Genomic DNA, 21,270 nt, shown 5'->3' on the forward strand with positions numbered 1-21,270 from the left:
GCATTAGGTCTGAGGAGACTGACTTGCCTGCTTTTTGTGTTGGGACAGTCTCCCTATCCATGTTAAGATAGCAAGGGAAGCAGGAGTCAGTGGCAAATAGTATTCTTGGATGTCTGAATTATCAGCATCCAATTTAGACATTATGAGTCCAGTGGAATCTCCTAATGGTTCATTTCTTTTTTCTTTTTTAGTGCTTTTGTACTATTGAATGTTTTTCCTTGTGTTTTCATATCTTGCTTTGCACTTGCCTAAAACGGCCTACCAGGCTCCAGGCTTGGTCTGGGACCTGAGGAAATGTCTTCCCTTGGTGGTTTTGCTGGGAGCCCAAGGGAGACGCTTCCCGATAGTATACTTTCTGATACTATGTTCTCTGGTGCTGTATTGGATATCAAGGCTGCTAACCACAGCTGTCATGTGCAAACTGTTACAATACAAAGGGCAAATGCGTCAACCTAAAGATACCCATTTTTGATAATAAGGGGGGGCATGTCTGTAATTGATTACCATAGAGCTTATCATTGCATATTAATTTCTGTAGTAGCAAGCCTTGAATGTGCTCTTTGTGTTACAGATCCATTGGAACCCTGCCATCCTAGACTTCATGCTACAATTTCACCTGCAGATCTGCATGGGATGTGGTACCCTACTGTGAGAAGAACGCTTGTGTGCCTCTCCAAGCTTTACAGATGTATTGATGTAGGTATAAAATTATGTCTAGCCTGGAAAATAAGGCCATCAGTGGCTTCTAACCAAGATAGCTTTGTTTTACCTACACGGCTAGAGACCTTGTTTCAAATCCTGATTAAGCAGGACCCATAAAAAGTAAAGGTAAAGGATCCCTGACAGTTAAGTCCAGCCGCGAACGACTCTGGGGTTGCGGCGCTCATCTCGCTTTACTAGCCGAGGGAGCCGGCGTTTGTCCGCAGACAGTTTTTCTGGGTCATGTGGTCAGCATGGCTAAGCCGCTTCTGGCGAAACCAGAGCAGCGCACAGAAACGCCGTTTACCTTCCTGCCAGAGCAGTACCTGTTAATCTACTTGCACTTGATGTGCTTTCAAACTGCTACATTGGCAGGAGCTGGGACTGAGCAACGGGAGCTCACCCCGTCGCGGGGATTCGAACCGCAGACCTTCCGATCGGCACGTCCTAGGCTCAGCGGTTTACACCACAGCGCCACCCGCGTCCCTAAGCAGGACCCATAGAAAACTCCAGAGAAACTCTATACAAAAGAAACTCTATAACTAGCAGTCAATACCAGTAAAGATCGTACCTCACTATTGAAATTTGTGCTCCAGAAGTGAGGGGTTGGGGTGAAGGAGATGCATGAACTTGCTCAGTTGGTTTTAACTAGTCATTACAGGTGAAACTCAAAAAATTAGAATATCGTGGAAAGGTTCATTTCTTTCAGTAATTAAACTTAAAAGGTGAAACTGATATATGAGATAGACTCATGACATGCAAAGCGAGATATGTCAAGCCTTTATTTGTTGTAATTGTGATGATTATGGCATACAGCTGATGAAAACCCCGAAGTTGAAATTGTTAATTTGGAGTTCTCATCAGCTGTACGCCATAATCATCACAATTATAACAAATAAAGGCTTGACATATCTCGCTTTGCATGTCATGAGTCTATCTCATATATTAAACTCCAGCAGCGAATGAAAACAATTGCTTACATAAATGGACTTTTCCACAATACTCTAATTTTTCGAGTTTCACCTGTATATGTGGGCTTTGGTCATACGTGCCACTATTGGAGAGATTCAGTGTCACACTTTTCTTAGAGTTCGACCAGTGCAAGCATTTATCCTTCCTCTGCGCTCTGTTCTGAGTGTTCTCCTGACCCTCCAGAGCAGATTGTGGGAGGTGTGTGGACACACAGGGGGAAGAGAGGGGCAGAAATCCTGTTTCACTACTGGAAACGCTTACATTGGTTAGTTGAACCCTGGCCCGGTATCTTTAAATCAGCCTATGCAGCTTTGTTTTAAGACATTATATATACCTGTTTACTCTTCCAGCAACATTGTACCTGGAATGTTGCGGAAGCTTGCAATTAAAACAGCCTTGTTTGGGATGCTGGAAGGTCTTTGAGAATGGCTGCAGCGAATAGACAAAATAGCACTAAATCGATGGCTCTCCCAGATCACCCAGATTTGCAACACCCCTGCTCACAAACAAAATCAGACACATTCTGTGACTTCCTTTAAGAATAAGTGATGAGCGTGACTCCATTTGTGTTAAATGCCTCTTTCTGTGGCTGCATCCAGTGCTTTTTTCGGGTGGGGAGGCCCAGGGGTACGCATACCCCTAAACATTTTGTGAATCAAAGTTTGGCCTCATTGTAGGGCAGTATTTCAATATGAGTGGGGAAATGAGAGTACTCCTGAACATTTTGTTTTTAGAAGAAAAAGCACTGGATGCATCCATGTAATAAATTCTGAAGTTCTCAATACCTTCTTGGAGTCATTGTATATTTCACGTACTGCATAAATTGTGGCTATAGTACATATTATCTTTTCTGAATCTGGTGTCTTGAGGGAACTGAGGGAAAATATAAATGAAGCATGGGGTGATAGTGCTTAAATTTGCAAAGTGAGGGTGCCAGCTTTAGATGACCTTCAAGGCCTAACCTTTATGAACATTTGCCTTCTTTTTCCTCTCCAGAGGGCAGTCTTCCAAGGATTATCGCAGGAGGCCTTATCTGCCTGCATACAGTCTTTGCTAACAGCTGCAGATTCCATTTCTAAAAACAAGGTTGGGTAATGTTATTTTGTGTTGGAGGGATGTAATAATAGAGGTTTTCATATTGCTAATGTGTGATATTTTCATATAAAGAAGGTCTCTATAAACTTTTCCTAGGAGTGCACTGCACCAAATTTGAGACTGTTTTGAAAAACATTTGAAGTTCATGTACTTCCGCTTTTCCTTAGCAGATCTGAATTCTGTATGCCTATGGCAAGGTGCATAAGCCTAGCCTAGCCGCTATTTCATTCAAATGGGGGAAAGAACAGTGATGAGATTTTTCTTTTTCGAAAAACAAAGGTAGAGATGTGGGACGTTTCTGGTGGTGATTGAGTATGGCAAGAAAGGATATGAGCGGGGTAACTGTGAAAGAGAGCGGGAAAGCTGAAGAAAAAGCATATTTGATAGCATGGTGATGTTTTCCATTCAGTAGTATAAATCAGCTGAAATTGCTTAAAATGCAGCTGCTTACATATCTCCATGTGGTGATTCAAAAATAGAACAATTCAATGGCAAAAGAATCCAGACATGCGTAATGCTGTTAGGGACTCCCTATTTTTGCAGCGATCTCTCTTCCCTCTTTTAAGCAGTGGTGCATAGCACAAATATGAATTGCTGCCTCTCTAATAGTGTCAGTTACAGGTAGGTAGCCGTGTTGGTCTGCCATAGTCAAAACAAAATTAAAAATATAAAAAAAATTCCTTCCAGTAGCACCTCAGAGACCAACTAAGTTTGTTCTTGGTCAAAACAAAATAAAAAAATTCCTTCCAGAACCAACTAAGTTTGTTCTTGGTATGAGCTTTTGTATGCATGCACACTTCTTCAAATACATGAAGATGCACGCACACGAAAGCTCATACCAAGAACAAACTTAGTCAGTCTCTAAGGTGCTACTGGAAGGAATTTTTTATTTTGTTTTCTCTATAGTGTGTTTGTAAGAGATGTGCATATGGTTTAATATGTAGGTAGGTATCCTAGGATGCAAAGGGAATGAAATTGCTTTTTAATAAGTGGACAACCGGTTGACCAGTGTCTATCCCTTCTCTCTTTATTTTTTACATTAATTTTTTGTTACAATTTAGACCCAGGTTGACGGACAGCTTTTCTTAATAAAACATCTTTTGATTCTTCGTGAACAAATTGCTCCTTTCCACACTGAATTCACCATTAAGGAAATTTCCCTGGACCTTAAGAAAACTAGAGGTACTGCTTTGTGCTGACTGGTCAGTCCGAGTGGGTTTGTCCCTCCTCCGATGTGCCAGCCATGAGGGTTGAGGGCCAAGCTATATGTTGCATCGGAGAGCCGTTACCCGGTTTCCCATTATCTTTTTCTTTCTTTAAAAGCAACCACAGGCACCCCTCAAATTGGATCAGGGCAGCGACATTTGGAGAAAGGGGGTTTAGTTTTTGCACCGTATCCCTGATCAAAATCGACCCATTCCAAAAGTTGCTATTAGCTTTTTGGTGGCAATTTCTTTGCTTTTCTTATTCATTCATTCGTTCGTTCATTCATTCATACTTTTCAGGTTTATACATTTCACCGATTTTACAATCATTTTGACATTTCAAAAACTTGACCTCCATCCCCCTCTTTCTGTGGTTCCTTAAATTTGTTTTTAATATCTTCTGCATATCCAGATTAACTTAATTTGCTCATTTATTCATCTTCTTTAAATATATACTCTTATAAAACTGCAGGTTGTTACAATAATCCTGCCAGTGTTTCTATCTATATTGTAGTTTATCTAATTTATCTAATTCTATCTAATTTATAGTTTATAATTTACCTTTTTTGTGGCGATTTCAATCAGGAAAATGGTGCAGGAAGAAAGACTCGAAACCTCCCCAATGCTACTGGCCTGAAGCAATTCAGGGTGGAGAAAGACATGGCTGATTTTACGTAAAGAAAAAGTGCGGGAGGTCCAAGAACGGCTTTTCCATGCAGCCTGTTGCTTGTCCCTCTGTTTGTTTATGTTCACCTGCAATCACCTGCATGCTGCTGTGCATTCTCTTGTATTGAACTAACTCGAGGTCAGCCTTTCTTTTGAAGGCCGGTTGGGAAAATTCCCAAAAATCCTTTAGTATTCCTTCACATCAGTTCTGGTAGTTTTCTTTTTTTAAAAAAAAACTAAACTCAAATCCTTCTAACTCTTTTCTGTTAAAAATGGTACCTGGATATCCTGCTTTCCATTCACGTAATGTTTTTTTCTGTGCTAACGGGCTCCACCAAGGGACAGTGTCAACAGGCAGGTGCCAATATAAGGGGAGGGTTCCTGCTGGCTGGTGCTTGCTATAGTGCCCTGCTCTAACCCTCCTTTGGAGCTGGTAGCATTCTGTGCCAGCTTGACCTCTTCTGGAAGCAGAGGAATTGGGTCTTTGGCTTTAGCAGACTTGGTGCAGGATTATCAAGTGTGTTCCCTGCTGTGTCCAGAGGCTTTAGAAATAAATAAGTTTTTAGAAAAGCTAAGTATGTACAGTGGTGCCTCGCAAGACGAAATTAATTCGTTCTGCGAGTCGGATCGCATTGCGAAAATTTCGTCTTGCGAAGCACGGTTTCCCATAGGAATGCATTGAAACATTTCCCATAGGAATGCATTGAAACGTTTTCATCTTGTGAAGCACGGCCGTAGAAAAATTCGTCTTGCGAGTCACCTAAAAAATGGCAAAACCCTTTCGTCTAGCGAGTTTTTCGTTGTGCGAGGCATTCGTCTCGCGAGGTACCACTGAAGTAAGCTTCGTACTGTACAGTCTCTTCTCTGATGGTGTAGGAGGGTACCCAGAGTGATTTATTGCCTTCCACTTGCTTTGAGGCAAGGCTTCTGCAGATTAAGCATGCTGTTCTCCTCTTTCGCGGAGGAACAACCTCTTTACTTTTTTAATCCTCCCTCCTTTGAGATGGTGGAGTTTCTTCCAGATTCAGCTTTTCAGACTATTTTGGACCTTTCTTTTCTTCCTTACTTCCCCAGCACTTAGTGATGGTGGGAAGAGAGTCTTTCATTCCTGGTTTTGTTTTTCGTTTTTTTAAAAGGTTGGTTGAAAGGGGACTTTCCTCAAGCTAGGTGAGGGGGACTCTGCTTCCAGCATCTACAGTTCTTTGGCACTCTGGGTACCCTCTTAACTTATCTTGGAGGTTTTTAAGCAGAGCTTGGATGGCCATCTGGCTTGGATGATTCCTGCATTGCAGAGGGTTGGACTAGATGACTCTCGGGGTCCCTTCCAACTCTGCAATTCTGTGATTCTTTGAGTCTATCCACTGATGAGAAATAAAATTTTGCGGTAAATTTGAGTTTTCCATTCTATTTCCTTCTGCGGATGAGCTTTGCTTTGTTTAATGATTGAAGCTTAAAACGCACAAAAATCACTTGCCTAGAACAAATTAGGAAGCTTTTTTTTTTTTTTACTTAGAAAATGGGCTGCGAAAGCTATTTGCTTTGTATATTTAAAACAAATGTGCTTATCAAAGTCACTTGGACAAAATATACAAAGAAAAGAATACGCCAAGGCGTATATTATTCTTGGAAATACATTTTAAAGCAAGTGGGAAAAGGGAGGCGAGGTAAGAAAAGGGAGAAAGTGTTGAAGCCTCAGAATTTTATTGCCTATGAGTCAGTGAATGGGGATTAGAAATACTTCTATCTGTTCTGTCTCAGTAGTGTGAAGCAGTTATGTTGCTTGTCTGCTAATATGCTAGTATCTTGCTTTGAACAAACTTGCTCTTATAACTAACAATTCTACTCATTGCAGCTGAACATGGATGAGACCTCTGTCTTGTTAAGTAGTTTCTAGTTAACAAGCAAAAGGGTAAATATGTCCTGCTGGTGTCCTATGCTGGCTGATATGTAATTTTATTCTGAGTGTTTTATTAGATGAATAAAAATTTTATACCAGCCAGTTAATAATGGAAGGTGGTAAGTAACCGAAATGCATACCTGTCTCCCTGTCCCCCAAGCTGAAAATGCATGAGAGTGTGGCAAATATACAGTTATAATGAGGTACTGTTGGTCACGAGAAAGCATAATTCTGCATGTTCTTGGAGACCAGGCAGAGGAGAGCTTGTTTCAGCAGGAGAGGGAGATTCCCTGGATTCTTCAGTAGGCTCTTGACCACCCTCCTCTGCTTCAGCCCCTTAGTCTGAACTGCTCCCTGCCACAGGCTCTTCCTGCTCACTAAACCCTGTTGCCCTTTCAGCGTCCAGCCCTTCCTCCCGATCTCCTCCCTCTGACTTCTCAGTGTCCCACCACCAATTCCCTGGCTCAGAGCCTTCCTCCTCTGGGGCTTTCCTGGCTGGTTCCTCCCACCGCTCCTCTTCGTCCAGCCAGTTCCTGACATCAGCTACACCCAGACTTGGGGGAAGGAGAGAAGGCAAAACGGGAGGGAAGGAGGCTGGAGGTGTCAAGGGCAGTGAACCCGAGGGAACTTCTTGAAAAGGTTTTTCCCCCGTGGGAAAAAGGGGATGGAGATCTTCTAAAAAGGGGCACTGGAAGCTGAGCAGATGTGTTTGGTGCTAGGCTGAAGGTTACCAAAGTGTTCTAGTCTGTTGGTGCAATCAGTTGATTTGCAGAATGCTGCCTTGGCTATAGTGGGTACAAGAGTTTCAGAGTCTGGGGGTTTAGGATGCTCTCTTCTCCCTTTCGGTGGAGAATGGAGGCCAGTGCTGACAGTCTAGCATCCTTATATTTGATTGCTAGCTTTTGCCAGCATGGCAGCCGTAGACAGACAAGATGGGAATTAAGCGATAGGAATTCTGGCAACATGCTCATACACCATGGGTGACAGTACTGTATTGTACTGTGAAAAAACCCATCTCCCATGGGAAGGTTTTTTTGTTTATCATGGACAGAATTGCATCTAAGAGAGAGAATTTGTTACTTGCTAACGAAAACTTGCTTTGTATATATCCGCAGCTTAGAAAAATCAGACGACGTTTGCATAACCATACTATATCTATTTATATTAGACCGTATTTGTATTCTGTTTTCTTCTGGATTATTATTGTAGGGTATTTATTAGCTGATAAATTTTGAGACAGAAATGTTCTTCAGGAGATATGCAAAAGTTCTAGTATTCAGACAACAAATAATATTGTTTTCTTTTGAGCAAAATCCAAATAAATTTAGCTCCAGTAAAAATATAAGTGAAAGCGCTAGTCTCATTTTTAAAGGAAGTTTCAGTTATTATTTTTTGCCAATTATTTTTATTAGTTTTTATCAATTAAAACAAAACAAAAATTTGAAGCAGGTTTATACAGCAAAATCAGACCTTTAAAACATCCTTGAGCACTTTTACTCTTTAAAGTTTTTCTGCTGCCTTCCTTGAAGCCTCTGCAACTGCTTTTAGCTCTCAGAATTCTTGATGGAGGTTCTGGGGGAATTGTGTTCTGAAAAGACTCCCTTCTTGTTGTTGCCATCTTGTCACAGTGGGCACAGTCCACCCCCCACCCCCCCGGGAAGTGTGTGTCGCCAAAAACTAGACCTGGGTAATATGGTAAGTCTGTGTCCAAAAAGCAGGTGGGGCTTCTCAGCTGTATCAAAGTCAATATATTGACAAGATTTTAAAAATAATCAGCTTTCCTACGTATCCAATAGCAAATCACAGTATATGAAATGCCTTACCTCTTAATATCAGTGGAAGCAGAGACTGGCCAGTTTAAAACTTCTCAAAAGATGAATGTGTGATTTTATGTAACAATGCAAAATTGGCAAACTGCTTTGTTCTCATGAAACCAATACAGTGGTGCCCCGCTAGACGAAAATAATTCGTCCCGCGAAAATTTTCGTCTAGCGGGGTTTTCGTCTTGCGGAGCGGCAATGGGAGCCGCGCTCCGCAAAACGAAAAAAAAAAAAAGACGAAATTTTTTCGTCTTGTGAGGCAGCCCCATAGACTTTTTCGTCTTGCGGGGCAGCCTCCTGCTAGACGAATGCTTTCGTCTAGCGAGTTTTTCGTCTAGCGAGGCATTCGTCTAGCGGGGTACCACTGTATATAGATGAGCTGATGTGCTAAGAATGTAGTCTTTAACAGTACATTGCTAATTATATACATAAATCTGCATTTGATGCTCTTCAGGTTCAAATAAGTCTCTGTGTGGATTACAATTTGTAGACTTCCTATTTGCATATTCAAAGTACACATTCTAGACACACAAAGGAAATTCCATGGGATAATTATTGAGAATTCATAGAAAACTCTACACAGTTTTCATATTCTTGGGTCAAGGGAGAACAAGTACAGACGCAGAATGCTCCTTAAAATAATGTGAACTTTATGCAAGCGGTTTTGTTTCCACAGATGCTGCGTTTAAAATCCTGAACCCTATGACTGTTCCACATTTCTTTAGGCTTAGTAGCAACAATGCACTGATACAGTTCCTGCTGGAGGTAAAGAGCATTTGTTAACGGTGCATTTGAAAAATAAGTATTTTTGAAGTGTAGCCATTTCAGAAGAGTTGAGAAAGGGAGAAACTACTGTGTCTGTGTTGCAGGGCACTCCCGAAATCAGAGAGCACTATATTGACTCGAAGAAGGATGTGGATCGGCACTTGAAGTTTGCCTGTGAGCAGTTCATTCAGCAGCAAACCAAGCAGTTTGTGGAGCCTCTGGAGGAATTCCTGGCGAAGGTGTGCGAGATCCTACGGTAGCACCATTGGTATCTTAAATGGCTGTGCTTGGTACATTTATGTTGGTTGGATTGTTGAAAGAAAGGAACATGGACATTGTACAGGGAACATGTATCCCAAAATCATTAGAGAACTGTAATGTCATACCTACACCCTTGTGCAAATTAATTGAAACAAACAATGTAGTTTATTGTACAAAACTCACATATACATGTACAAAATTCACATATACGTACATTAGTAACGGATATGACCTCTGCTATTTTTAAGCAGCATTTGAACACGGTTTGGCATAGAGTCTACTAGTTTTCTTTTGTTTTTGTTTTTTTAATTATTATTTACTTTATTACATCTATATAAAAGAAAAAAGAACATTGAATAAAAAAACAAACAAACAATAACCAAAGAATAACAATGTTAAAAAATTACATGTTAAATTCTTCCTAAAAAACCACAAAATGCATTCAATTAATGCCTTCCTATATTCCCAATAATTCAGTTGTAAATAATACAAAGCAAAACATAACATCCAATTCCATATTTCATATAAATCAATTCTATTAACCTTTAGTAATACTTCTTTCTTCCTTACTTCTGTCCATACTTGTCTATTTCTACTATCTGTTACTTCCCCTTCCCTTACGGCTTCCACTTGTCTTCATCCCAGGTTGTCAGTCTATCTCTTCTAGTTTACTACTTTGGTACTCTTGTGTAATCCTTCTATTTTATTTTCTTGTATTTTCCTTGCTAACTTTAGCTCCCAATACAGAGTGCTTAGAAATGGAGTCAGCATTTCACAGTGGGGCATTGCTTTTTCAGGTAGTCTCCAAATTTCCCCCAATCTTGTTGGAATTTTTGGTCACTACTTCCTCTAATTTTATCAGTTAATTTAGCCAGGTCTATATAATTAAATAATTTTTCTTGCCAATCCTTAATTGCCGGTACTTCTTTCTTTTTCCAATATTGGGCGATCAACATTCTCACCACTGCCGTGGCGTAATGAAAAAGTTTCTCATCTTGTTTATTTATTTCCCCATCCAAAATTCCCAGCAAAAATAATTCCGGCTTTTTCTTTATGTTACATTTCATCATTTTTTTTAATTTCTTCTAAAACCTGGCTCCAGAAATTTTGAATCACCCTGCGGGGTAGAGTCTACTAGTTTTGAACAGTCACTGTTGATTTTCGGATCCCTGTACCACACTTGAATCAGTGCCTGAATGAGCTTCTCCATAGTCGTACAGCACGAAGGCGACTTTTGCATATAGCCCACAAATTCTCAGTGGAATTTACTTCGGGGGAATTCCCTGGCCAATCAAGTACCTGTATTTGCTGCTCTGTCATGAATTTATTCACCACTTTCAATGTGTGACAGACAGGGAGCTAGGTCCTGCTGTAATATCCCACTAACGTCAGGATACCTCTTTTCCAGCTCTGGGATAACTCTCTTTCGTAGAACCACAGTATATAGTGGTGAGCGCATCATTCCTTCTGTTGGCTGCAGGCTTTCGACACCATAATGATCAACTGACTGTTCGTGTTTGCTTTGAGTACAGGATTACGAGTAAGAGAGAAAACATGCTTTGTTTCAATTAATTTGCACAAGGGTGTAGGTTGCCTTCTAGGAATACAGTACATTGGTATATCTAACTGAAAGGAGAATAACCTGTGGCCCTCCCAATGTTCAGGGATGATGGGAGCTAGAGCTCAGCAACTTCTGCAGGGCCACGGGCTTAGCAACCTCGATGCCATTCAATATGTTATCAATACAAGCAGCCCTGAGTCAGCTGTACTGAGATGCCTTTCGGCAACACTCACACCTAGAAAAAGAGGTGCCAGAGCTCGCCAGGTACGCCTCCCTTGTTCTCTTAATACAGTCGTACCTCAGAAGTCGAACGGAATCCGTTCTGGAAGTCTGTTAGACTTCCAGAACGTTTGGAAACCAAAGCGCAGCTCATGATTGCCTGCAGGAAGCTCCTGCAGCCTATCGGAAGCCCTGTTGAACGTACGGCTTCCAAAAAGAGTTCGCAAAACGGAACACTCACTTCCGGGTTTGCGGCATTTGGGAGCCAAAACGTTCAAGAACTAAGCTGTTTGAAAATGGCAACGGCACCCACCTGAGAGGTGCCGGAACTGAGTCCCGGTGCGTTCTGGCTGGAAAGAAGCCCTGTATATGATAATGGGGTATAAGGATAAACCAAAGGCAGCCTTGTTTTGCTGTGACACTGCTTGTATGCCTGTACAAACAGGATACATAAAGTCCATTTGAAATTCCTCCAACCTCATGAGAGTGCCAGCTGGCTTATCTCTCTCACCCCAGCAGCTCTTCTCATTGTTTTGGGCCCTGAAGTGGGGAGGAGAGGGCAAAGAAACGGGTCTCAATTTAGCCTTTGAAAATTTATGTTTTCCTCACTGCATTCTCTTCCAGTTTCTAATTGGATACGACTTTGGGAGAGGCGTTCGAAGAAAGCCAAACAGTTGCCTTTTATAACCTGCTTCCTTTGGAAGGGTTCCCGGGTGCTCTTTCGTAACTACCGAAGAGCATTGTGAAATTGCCACTTCTTCTAGGTGTTTGTTTTAATAGCTGCGAGCCCTAATTTTCTTGGCAAGTGTCTCCCGAGATCTGGTTCAGCCTAGTAGTTTTCTGTGAAGCAGCAAGTTTGAATCTCAGCCTCCGTTGAGAAATACATTGGTGGCCTTTGCGTAACTTAGCCCAGATGCAATATGGGAATAATAATTCTGGCCTATCTTATATGGTTGTTACAGGTATTGCTGGGGTGGTGCATATGGAGACCTTTAAACACTTTACAATTCCAAGATGTGACTGCTAAGCATGGCATAGCATTTTGTGCATTGCTCGTTTTCCATCTCATTACTCTAGGTTTCTGCTCTGAAGGCAATGGCTACTCAAGGTGGACCTAAATACAGCCTTTTGCAGCAACCTTGGGCGCAACCAGGTAAGATGAAGCTCGTTTGGCTTGCAGACTTCGCCATTCTGGACCTTTTTTATTTTAAACATTAATTCGGGGGGATAACTATTCAAAGGGCTGACCGTTATCCATCTTTTAACGAATCTCACTTAACCGCTTTAGCTTGTATTCAAGCTGAATGGAAAATAAGTAGAATACAGTAAGTGTCTCCTGTACACATGCAACAAAAAGTCCCATGGAGGACAGAAAATCCATTTGTTTGCCATACACTCCGTGCCCAGCATACAGAAGGAAGGCAGCTTGCTGGCAAAAGGAGTGTTTGCCAAGGGAGAGGTCCTCTGTCACGGTGTAACTTTGCATCCTCCTGCAAACATTTGTTGCTCTTGTCCACCCTTCTTCTGGCGCACTTGCAAATATGCACTTTCCCTGCTTCCTGATATCTGGTACTTGGGGAAGCCACAGGCAGAGCCTTTAACCTTCAAAACACAATACTGTATTGGCCCGAATATAAGCCGCACCCGAATTTAAGGCACACTTTTAAAATTGGAGAGGGGGGAAAAGAAAAAAAATACCTGAATATAAGCCGCTGGCAATACAGTACAGTAGCAAGCTTCTCCCCGTCCCCCTGTGTGCATGGCAGTCGTATCATTGCACACCCACCCACCCAAGTTCCTTATGGGCACTCCGCTACTACCGAAATAAAATATACCTTGGAGTTGCTGCACGGGTCCCACTCCGTGACTTTTTAGGTTGCAAATCCAGGAGGCCCTTTCTCAATAGGTTTCATTGCATTGTGACTGCCATTGTTCTCTTTCCACCAACAAATTACTTTTGGTTAACCGAAGGTGCATGATGTAGTCCATGGGTAGGCAACCTAAGGCCCGGGGCCGGCCCTATCTCCTTCTAAATCCGGCCCGCGGATGGACCGGGAATCAGCGTGTCTTTTTATTTAAAATGCATCTCTGGGTTATTTGTGGGGCATAGGAATTTGTTCATCCCCCCCCCCCCAAAATATAGTCCGGCCCCACACAAGGTCTGAGGGACAGTGAACCGGCCCCCTGCTGAAAAAGTTTGCTGACCCCTGTCAAAGTTTGTGAAACTAAGGTTAAGGTCTGGTCAGTTACTGGGTGGAAGGCCATCTCATTTACACCTTAGGAAACTCCCAGGAAGAAAGGCAGGATATAAATGCAATTTATATGTATTGCTTTGATGTTCATCCCATCATTTCCAGAAGGATTAGGGTTGCTTGCAAATACCGTATTTTCTGGCGTATAAGACGACTGGGCGTATAAGACGACCCCCAACTTTTCCAGTTAAAATATAGAGTTTGAGATATACTCGACCACAGATTCTCCACCCGGTGTATAAGACGACCCCCGACTTTTGAGAAGATTTTCCTGGATTAAAAAGTAGTCTTACACGCCAGAATATACAGTACATATCTTACAGAAACTTTAACACAGCAGTTTTAGATATCTGCAATGTATGGAAAGAAATGTATGTGTTGCAGGGAGCTGTACTTGGGGGTCCCTTTCCAGCTCTACAGTTCTGTGCTTCTGTGTAAAGCATGTGGCAGGACAGGTGCTTGCTTCGTATAAGTAAAGGGACCCCTGACCATTAGGTCCAGTCGCGGACGACTCTGGGGTTGTGATGCTCATCTCGCTTTACTGGCCGAGGGAGCCGGCGTACAGCTTCCGGGTCATGACTTAGCTGCTTCTGGTGAACCAGAGCTGCGCACGGAAACGCCGTTTACCTTCCCGCCGGAGCGGTACCTATTTATCTACTTGCACTTTTGACGTGCTTTCGAACTGCTAGGTGGGCTTTGTATAAGAGACAGCCAATAAACCATGACTGGATTTCAAAAGGACAAGTTCTCTGCCACTAATATGTCTTTGAATTCTGTTTCACAGCAAAGATTGCCGACTTGGTGTCTTCGACATACAGGACCATCAAAACAAAACTGCCCTCGACGTTGCAGAGCATGTCGCTGTATTTATCCAACAAGGACACAGAGTTCATCTTGTTCAAGCCAGTTAGGGTAAGTATTTCGGTAGCGTTTCTTCTTTGTTTCTTAATATGAGAACCAAAGTTCTATAGGTTTTTCACTTTAAATACTTGAATGCATACTTTATTCATATTTGCAAACTGCCACAACATGTTTTAAGTCAAGTGATCCTGTTTTGCCTCAAACTAAGCAACCTCTGTAGCTCATCCCTTTGGCGATTCTGTGGAAGTTTGTACCTTTTCTTGGACAAACGTATGGTGCTATATTCTGGAGTGGCCTGCGAAATCTTCCTGTAGCTAATGCCAGGTCTTTGGTTGTCCTCACTTGCTGCACCCTGGCTCCCCCTTCGCTTCCCCAGTCTATCTATAGCTCTCTGCTGTGCTGCCCTTGTAGTGCCAGGGATGTCTGCAAGTTGCCGGGAAAGGTGATTTTGTGCCTGCAGCTGAGTTCATGACAGAATTTGTCCTCTTAATCTTGTTTTCGTTTTCGTTTTGTTGTGGGTTTCCTGGAGGCATCTAGTTAACAAGATGCTGGATTAGGCCAGGCACACCCAGCAAGGCTGCTATTCTTGCCCTCCTGCATCCTTCCAGTAGGCAGTGCCCTTTGCAGATAAACGCTGCATAAGGGGCCCTATTCATCTTAGGAGCTTATGTAGACCGCCAGCTGCTAATGTAGGTTTTCTTACTCAGTGACATCTCTGACCCTTTGAGTTTTAACTGCCTAATGGGAGAATGTAGAAGTAACAAAAAAAAATTGAAGCTTATAAGTCACCTTAACTCATCAGTACTTCCCCAAACTGGATAACCGTTCTTTGTATGCATTCATATTTGAAAGCTGGCCTTAGGGTGAGGAAAGTTTTAAATACTTTTTTCCTCTCCTCAGAACAATATTCAGCAAGTGTTCCAGAAGCTGCATGCTCTACTAAAAGAAGAATTTAGCAAAGAAGATCTCCAGATTGTAGCCTGCCCTTCAATGGAACAGGTATGTAGGAAAACTCTTATTTTTAAAATCCATTCTATGTGAACTATATTTTGGGTGAAATTCGGTCAGATCAATATATTCTTTTAACTAAATGTTCTCAGCAAGGGAAGTTTGGCCCCTGAATATATTTTGCAGATGGCTTTAAGACAAAAGCAGCACAAATGCTTGCTTTTGGGTTATGTTGACAGGCTAGCAGTGCATCCAAAAACGAAAGCTACAGGATGTCTCAGATCTAGGCACGAGCCAGCCGTTGTAACTGGTACAAGGGCTTTGCTCAAAACCTTGCTTATAGGCTACGCAGTCTGGGGTGTTTGTGGTACAGTGTGCAGAAGTGATCAGGAAGCCACAAACTATTCCTCTGTGTTTCAGTTACGAGGCAGGGAGCCGTGTTGGTCTGCCATAGTCAAAACAAAATAAAAAAATAAAAAATTCCTTCCAGTAGCACCTTAGAGACCAACTAAGTTTGTTCTTGGTATGAGCTTTCGTGTGCATGCACATACCAAGAACAAACTTAGTTGGTCTCTAAGGTGCCACTGGAAGGAATTTTTTTTATTTTTTTTCCCTGTGTGTGCATGTACGAGAGGGAAGCCCCCACCCCCACCCAACGCACATGAGATTGTGCTCCCAATTAACAAGAATCTTTTCCTCCTGTGATTCCTTGCGGCAACGGAAGCGCTGCTCTGGGCTGCAGCCCCTATGTATTGCCCTCAAATAGTTTCAGCTCTCCATATCCAGGACCTTCCCAGTGCAAACCCCACCCCAAATTTTACTGCTTCTGTAAAACAGGCATTACGAGTTCCACAGTAGTGAAACTCCTTTGCCATTTGCCTTCCAGGTAAATCTCCTTTTGTCAACAGCAAAGTAGTCCCTCTTTGAGAAGCCTCTTCAAATTGTCTGTCAGGCAGTGAAACGGACATTTATCTGAAGCCGACTCGGGGTGTGCCATCCTACCTGCTCTAGCATCATCCATCTAAACGTCAGGTGAACAAGAGGAGGATGAACACCAGTATGTTATAACTTCATTTTCAAAAATAAAGCAGAAATACTGCTTTATTCAGAACAATGGTCAGCTTTTTTTTGGCTGTTTTGCCAGCATCTACATACCTTGACTGAAAACATGTTGGGGGTTAAATTCTATTTGCTCCCCTACCCAGTTTTGTTAATATGTGTTTGTTTCTTTTCCAAGGGATGTGCTGAAAATAAATTGGAGAAGGCAGGGACCCAAGAATCTCTTTAAGAGAAGGCATAAATGTATGTACAAACCTTCCCACACTAAGTCATCACAGCACCGCAGTCATTGAGTGGTGAAGAGAGTATTTGTGGAAAAGTTTTCATTTGCCCCTCTGGCAATATGTCTCAGTTGAAGCTGCTCAGCTGTGTATCAAATGGTTTAGCTGCACGTGCAAATGTGCCTCTAAGCACAATTGTGGAAATTTATCCAGTATTTGACTGGTGTACTGGCATTTGCCAATTCTTAATAACTCTAAAAAGAAACCCAATTTGCCGCAGTAAAATTGTGTGCATAGGATGTGCAGAGAAAGCTATGCAATTGAGGAATGCCTTCCAAGTTTGAATTACTGATATGTGAAATAATTCATTTTATAAAAATGAAGCTCCATTAGAACTTCTGTTGTTGTTGTTTTTATAAAAAAAAACAGCAGCAACTAAAAACCGTAATTGTATTATGTAGTGGAGATGGAGAGGAGATCTAGCTTGCCTGTGCCTTCTTGCTTGTGGCAACTTTATCTCATGCTTTTTAGTTTACATTTAACCAGTTTCCTAAACCTGCCACCCTCCCTGTCCCTAGCCGGCTGGAGGGTCACAGAGTCTCTTTTCCCCAGCCCTGCTTTAAACATTTTTCTTTTCAAGATCACCTGGATGCTAAAATGACTGTAAAATCAGGAGGTTAGTGTGAACGAGGAACAAAAGGAGGCAGCGCTAGTTATGGAGAGGAGGAAATAACTTAAATTCCAACAAACATATATGACATTAAGGTAATTTCTAAAAATATACTTTGAGGGGAAAGCCATCTTCGTGGTTGGGGTGGGATTAATAAGAAAGCTTTTATAGTTATGAGTTCAAATTTGTAGAAAGAAAACTCCCCATTACCATTTTGCTTTTATTCATAAATTGGTGGTTCTGCATATTAGTGGTGTATTTTTAAAACAGCTTCAAGCTGTTTGCCTGCCACCCGTTTGACAAGGCAATTGGCACCCATTGAAAGCTGTTACTGCAAAGCAGATTTGTTGTAAAATAACGTCCTGTGGACTTCGTATCATGCTTTTCAAGCAAATTATGGCATGATTGCTGTATATGAAGTTATAATGTATTTTAATCAAATTTTCTAAGCGTTCAAATCGGTTGACCACATCCTTTGGTTTCTAAAGCAGAATCCTTTTATCCTGCCTACCCTGTGTCATCCTGTTCTAGCAAACTTGTATAAAGCTATAGTTTCAGATATTTACATATAAAAATAGTGTACATAATTTAAAACTTATCAAAAGATTCTTTATAATGTTCCTCTTTGTTTTCCCCCCTTTTAAATAAAAGTTCTGCTTTCTTACTTCGAGATAGTTTCGTTTTGTCTATGCTGGGCTAGTTGCATGTGATTTCGAAAAAGGAATGGCTGCTTCAGGAAAAGTCCTCCCTGGTATTTTCTGAAGGCAAGTTCCTTTTATATTTATTTATTTAAAACAAAACTATTTGAGCTGTTGCCACCTCTTGAGACATGCAACACACAGATTGCTTTAGCTATGCCTCCTTTTGGCCCCTTTCTCTTAAGCATCCCTGCCAGGGATTGAAGTGGGGGCTTCATCTATAGTGTAGTTGGACTAACCTGTAGCTTTTTGTATCCTGTGTTGCGTATAATTATCGTCATGATAATTTGGTTGTTCCTTTGTGGAATGGAAGGTGTGCACTCTGTTCCTGTTGCTTTTCCATCCGAAATTATCTTTTTGCAAGCCTCTCGGAACAAAGTTTGCCAGCCACTCCTGAAGGGTAACCAGTGTGATGGGTGCCGACGCACACATCCCAAAAATGGGGGGGAGGCAGTGTGTGCACTCAGTCCTCTATTCCATCAGGATAAAGCCATATGCAGGAGTACCGTATTGGCCTGAATATAAGCCACACCTTTAAAATTCGGGGGGGGGGGAGAAAAAAAGACAACACCTGAATATAAGCTGCTGCCTTAAAATCCCGCAGGCATTCACACCCATAAATGCAAATGTAGAAGAAAATCCTACAGCGATAAGCCGCACCTTAACTTTTCACGGTCGGAATTTGGAAAAAAAAGTGTGGCTTATATTCGGGCCAATACGGTATTTGTGCAGGACTGGGGGAGCTCAGGCCAGAATTTCCCACCTTTGGCAATTTCACATTCCAAATGTGACCACAAATAGAATCCAGGGGTTTAAAGAGACAGCTTTAAAAGAGGATCAGACAACTTCTTGGGAAATAAAGTGATCAGTGGCTACTAGTTGCAGAGAATCACAATTGAGAAGAGCGCTGATGTGCTCAGGTCCTGGGTGCGAGCTTTCCCCAGGCATCCCCTCGGCCTTGGAGAGCCCCAAGCCCTTTGACCCAGGACCCTGAATCAGCAAGGGATTTTCTTACATTCTTGCAAATACAGGCACCACCAACCGGAGGCTGGGCTGATATTTACTAAATCACTTCTATAAAGGAACACACTTTGAATTCAATCTTTCCATTTATTGTCAAATAATAATCCACTGCAATGAGGAAACAAAACGCAAAAAAGTGACTTCTTGATGGGTAATGGGGTGAGCATGGAACACGCATGTGCATTATTAAAACTAAAAATGGCATCGAGATGGTTACATATGGCCAATATGGTTAAGCTAATAATTTGCACCTATCCAATCCTTTTTCAATTTTAATGCCACGTCTAAACGTTGCTTCAGATAAAAATGCAAATTAAAAAGCATTAGAAACCCATTAAAATACGTTAGGGAAGCCATTCTCTGGGACCCTCTCCTGTGCAGGTTTGCAAGAGCTGCAAGGAGACTGTAAATCATTTCAATGGGACTCAAGCGGTAACAATCCTTCATTATGAAAATGTTAGCTCTCCAAATGGATGGAAGCAGCATTTTGTGGCTTAGTTGTAACTGAGCTATAATTTTGCTAACCCCTCATATTTAATGTGATAGTACATGGAATAATTACTTAATATAAATAAAAATGGAAAAAGTTTTCTTTACTGCCCCTTTTTAAAAAGCTTTCAATGAATTTAATTTTCTTCAATATAAGTTATTTGTAAGTCTATACAAAGGCAAATATACATATATACAGTCATAATATTAAAGCACTTCAATTGACTTATTTTTTTGGCTGATCTTGTGGGGGGTGGGGAAGAGTCAGCAAAAGAGAAATCCTGCTATTTTGGAGCATGGCTATTAATACAACGAACTGCAAACATGCTGACCGTGAGTTAGTTGCTGTTACTATGAATAAACTGTATAAAAGCATCAGCAGAAAAATAGGACTTTTATATTTAATAAATACAGCTTATGACAAAATCGCAATCTAAATCTTTGCTAGTTGTACTTGTCCATGACCCTTTTTTTTTCTTTTTAAACAAAATGACCATGGGGGGAAAAACAGGTTCGTTTTGCACGGAAGTGCAGAATTTGGGAAATTGGCACTGGAATTCTATGCATGCTTACCCAGAATTAACTTCCATTGAACACAATGGGGCTTACTCCCTGGTAAGTGTGCAAAGGATTGCAGTCAAGAGAAGTGTCAATTCAAGGAGATCCAAAACAAAGTGGCTTTGGAAATCCAGACACACAGGTTGTTTGTACTTTTCTGTGTTTCTTTTCGAAAAGACAGGCAGAAAAATGACATTTGCCACCAATTCTAAAAAGGCACATTCAGGAATATTTTGCCAGAATATATCCACAACTGAGAAGGATGCCTTGATAGAGTCCGGCTGCTTGCTATATTACAGGTGAAACTTGAAAAATTAGAATATCGTGGAAAGGTTCATTTCTTTCAGTAATTCAACTTAAAAGGTGAAACTAATATATGAGATAGACTCAAGACATGCAAAGCGAGATATGTCAAGCCTTTATTTGTTATAATTGTGATGATTATGGCGTACAGCTGATGAAAACCCAAAATCAACAATTTCAGGGTTTTCATCAGCTGCACGCCATGATCATCACAATTATAACAAGCAAAGGCTTGACACATCTCACTTTGCAAGTCATGAGTCAATTTCATATAATAAACTCCAGTAGCTAATGAAAACAATTGCTTATATAAATGGACTTTTCCATGATATTCTAATTTTTCGAGTTTCACCTGTTTTTGGTGCTAAGCCAGACATGTAAGAAGCAACTGCAAAAAGAGAAAAGGTAGAGAGTTGTGAATGAATGGATCACTTTTTCTTACCCTACCAATCGTCTGGTCTGCCATTTGGGGTTGGTAGGAGTCCACTTAGGAAATTAGGTGACCCATACCTGGAACCACTGCATTTGACATCCAAATAAATCCTCCGCCAGGAGCTATTCCAGTTAAGAGGTCAGGGAAGCATTAGTGGCAACAGTTATGCTTTAAAATGCACACGATTGGTGCGGGGTTTTTTTTTTTTTTAATGCAGTGTTCATCCAAAGCACACACAAAAAGAATGCACTGAATTCTCACAAAGGCACAAACCACTGGAAATGGCTTCAGCACAAGCTCCGCTGGCAGAAATTTAGCTTTAGGAAGCTTATGCAGATGAAATTCTGAGTAGATCTGGCCTAGAACATGCAGTGGGCAGAACTTTCAGGATATGTGTGGAAAAGCTGGGTCAAAATGCTTAGAACGTGGCTGGATAATGTCAAGCAGAATAGAATACAACATTTTATCTGCCGGTAACGCCAAATCTTAATGACCAATCAAAGATCCAAACTCAATTCTTTTAGTCTGCCTCAAGGCACAGTGTCAAGACCAATGCCTTACTTGCTGTTTTAGTTAAGTGCAGTAAAAGTAGGTT

The 21,270-nt window shown here is 41.5% G+C and overlaps 1 protein-coding gene across 2 annotated transcripts in view; it reads left to right on the forward strand.

Annotated features, from left to right (window-relative positions):
• The window catches only part of COG3 (component of oligomeric golgi complex 3), a 37,642-nt gene extending 21,350 nt beyond the window's left edge, over nucleotides 1–16,292 (forward strand). The window contains exons 15-23 of one of the 2 annotated variants that reach the window (XM_033148463.1): nucleotides 572–696; nucleotides 2,668–2,757; nucleotides 3,828–3,948; nucleotides 9,031–9,119; nucleotides 9,224–9,358; nucleotides 12,238–12,313; nucleotides 14,197–14,324; nucleotides 15,174–15,272; nucleotides 16,108–16,292. In XM_033148463.1, coding sequence (XP_033004354.1) covers nucleotides 572–696; nucleotides 2,668–2,757; nucleotides 3,828–3,948; nucleotides 9,031–9,119; nucleotides 9,224–9,358; nucleotides 12,238–12,313; nucleotides 14,197–14,324; nucleotides 15,174–15,272; nucleotides 16,108–16,137 — 893 coding nt within the window. In that variant the 3' untranslated portion in view covers nucleotides 16,138–16,292. Of the gene's footprint in view, nucleotides 1–571; nucleotides 697–2,667; nucleotides 2,758–3,827; nucleotides 3,949–9,030; nucleotides 9,120–9,223; nucleotides 9,376–12,237; nucleotides 12,314–14,196; nucleotides 14,325–15,173; nucleotides 15,273–16,107 lie in introns of those variants that run through there. The other variant, XM_033148464.1, reaches the window with a different exon arrangement.
• The last annotated feature ends 4,978 nt before the right edge of the window (nucleotides 16,293–21,270 follow it).

This window comes from Lacerta agilis, chromosome 5, assembly GCF_009819535.1.
Source record: "Lacerta agilis isolate rLacAgi1 chromosome 5, rLacAgi1.pri, whole genome shotgun sequence".
NCBI lineage: Eukaryota > Metazoa > Chordata > Lepidosauria > Squamata > Lacertidae > Lacerta > Lacerta agilis.